The sequence below is a fragment of the Sceloporus undulatus genome, chromosome 1 (assembly GCF_019175285.1).
Source record: "Sceloporus undulatus isolate JIND9_A2432 ecotype Alabama chromosome 1, SceUnd_v1.1, whole genome shotgun sequence".
NCBI classification, from domain to species: Eukaryota; Metazoa; Chordata; class Lepidosauria; order Squamata; family Phrynosomatidae; genus Sceloporus; species Sceloporus undulatus.
The window spans coordinates 160,977,841-160,980,438 of NC_056522.1; the positions used below are offsets into that span (position 1 = coordinate 160,977,841).

At 39.3% G+C, this 2,598-nt stretch overlaps 1 protein-coding gene across 1 annotated transcript in view; it reads right to left on the reverse strand.

Moving 5' to 3' along the window:
* Positions 1–889: 889 nt before the first annotated feature.
* The window catches only part of C1H2orf80 (chromosome 1 C2orf80 homolog), a 14,147-nt gene continuing 12,438 nt past the window's right edge, over positions 890–2,598 (reverse strand). Inside the window, exons 9-10 of the mRNA XM_042466589.1 lie at positions 2,170–2,288; positions 890–1,888 (exon numbers count right to left, since the gene is read on the reverse strand). Of these exons, the coding sequence (XP_042322523.1) occupies positions 2,212–2,288 (77 nt within the window). The 3' untranslated portion in view covers positions 890–1,888; positions 2,170–2,211. The remainder of the gene's footprint in view (positions 1,889–2,169; positions 2,289–2,598) is intronic.

Sequence of the window (2,598 nt, forward strand, 5' to 3'; positions counted from 1 at the left end):
TAATCTTGAGGCATAGGAGTGGAACAGATGGGCCAAATTAAGTGGTTTCTAGCCGCTTTCAAGGTGGGGCATTTAGATGATGCACACCTCCAAAGTGGGTGGAAACCAGACCAAAGCCACATTCTGGGGCTAACAAATGGAGCAAACAGAAACCTGGGATAATTTGGCTTAGGGCTATGTTGGTTCCGGGTTGGGTGACCTTGAGCAAGTCACATGCTCTCAGCCTCAGGGGAAGACAATGAAAAACCTCTTCTGAACAGATCTTGCCAAGAAAACCACATGATAGGGTCGCCATAAGTCAAAACTTGAAGACACAAATTGAAGGTACACAACACACATACACAACACAAGGCATTTGGGGCAGCTTCTGTGTTTATATTCCAAATTTTGCTCACCATAGATAAGACAGTAGACTTGTATTGAAAACATGTTATAATCTAGAAATCAACCTTCCAACAAAAACACACACCTCACATTGAGATTCAGAGGAAATATTTAGGTATGCATAGGATCATTTAAACAAAAATGACATTTGAATTGTAAATTAGACTGATCACTCTGTTGTTCAAAAAGCAATTACTGCCCCTTATTTCTGATTAAAAGAAATCTTTTTCCTCATTATGATAGACATGTAGTAAAGGGTTTTTATTAATGCATGTAATGCAAACCAAGCACCATCACCATCACCAAAAATTGTTACTGGGAAGAAAGTACAGTGGGCCCTTGGTATATGCTCAGATTTGGTTCCAAGACTCCCCATGGATACCAAAATCTGTAGATGCTCAAGTCCCATTGGCCCCATACAGACTGCCAAAATAAAGTTGTTTCGGGACACTTTGGAGGTATGCTGTTTAAATGTTGCATGCATCCTAAGAGTCTGGAAGCTGCGCCAAAGCCACGCTCCAGTACTTAGGAGCTTTATTTTGGCCTGTCTGTATGGGGCCATTAAATACAATGGCCTAGTGGAATAGTGTTCCCTTATGCAACATCAAGCTTTTTGGGTTTTGGAATGTATATTTTTTTCAATATTTTCAAACCGTGGATGGTTGACTCTGTGGATACAAAATCTGGGGATATGAAGGGCCAACTGTACACAGCATCTGTGAATAGTAATGTAATTCAGTAGGCAGAATTTTTGTTTGTTTTTCTGAGCAGAGGTTAGTAAAAGTTAACATTAATTGGCTGGCACCTAGCAATTTTGTTTTACCAATTGTTCTGACCATATTCACTTCTCATGTTGTTATACAGTAAGTGGCTTCAACCTAGTTTTAGCTAATCTTGTAAAGGCATAATAAATTAAGTGTAGCTAAGTATATGTAAATGTATTGGAATTTTTTTTTTACCATTCTTAACAAAACAAAAACTTACAGAATGTTTAACAAAGGAGGAGATATCTGCTCTCACTACCCCAGTGGAAGGACAGTAGCAAGAATGGTTGCCCATAGAAGCTGGTCTTTCACTGACCTCTAGTGACCACAATGGTAACTACAGGCTATTGCAAGACAGTGAAAAGAACTGGTAAGAACTGATGGTCTATTTTGGGTGGAACACAAAACACATGGCTTAGCACACCTGGAGAACTTACATAAACCCAGGAGTCTCCAGAAGTGTAGACTACAACAACGATAAGTGACCAAGTTGATATCTGCAGTAGATTAAGATAGCTACAGTCAAAGCAGTAGCATTAACTAGCTTGCAGATTTCTTTAGATATCCTCTGTTTTTATCAATAGGATAAAAACCATTTGCACCGCCATGGTGAAATTCCAAGAGTTTGAATGAGAAGTGATGGAGGACCCAAAACAGTGCCATGAATTCATTTACAAGGAGTTCTGGAAACCTCAGTGCATAAAAAGGCAGAAAATGGAGCTGAACATCCACAGGAGTTCCTGAAAGGGAAGGAAAAGACCAAAGAAGTACTCATAAATCAATTCCTTTACAACAGTGAAGTCTACTGATAAATGTGAAATGCTGAGGATACACAGACTCTGGCACTCATTTTAGTTTCCAGCAGCACTTTGATACTGCCATGTTAGCTATGTTGACTTGATCATAAACTCAGCACATAGGATCAAGCCTCATGAGACCAATGCTTTGTCTGGACTGCCCAACCAAAGAAGGGTAATGATTACAGTCTATTTTGGGTTGGATTGTTAAAATAACAACCTACTTCAAGGTGCTGCTTTCTTGAAAATAAAAGTGCTGCTTCTTTTCAGTTGATGTTCACTTGCTTTGTTGAACTTCTGGTGGTAGCATTTTGGTTTGCTGCTGCCTTGTGGAACTTGACACCTTAGAAAACAGAAAAGAGGATCTCATTTCCCCCTATCTCACCCCAGCACTTGAGACTGGATTATATATTCTGCCAAGATTCTTCAGATGTTTGCCAAAACTTTGATCTTAACAATGAATATGGGTGATGTTAATTTTTATTCTTCAGTTGGAACCTCCTGTCCATCCAGTTTTGCCCATGTTCACTATTATGAAAATATCACCCATGCTTATCTTGAAAAATTTCAAGGTACCCAAGACTCAGAAAAAGTAGCTAGTCCAAATTTGAGCTCCCCCTTTCAAAGACAGGGAGTTTGTCCAACCTCATAAT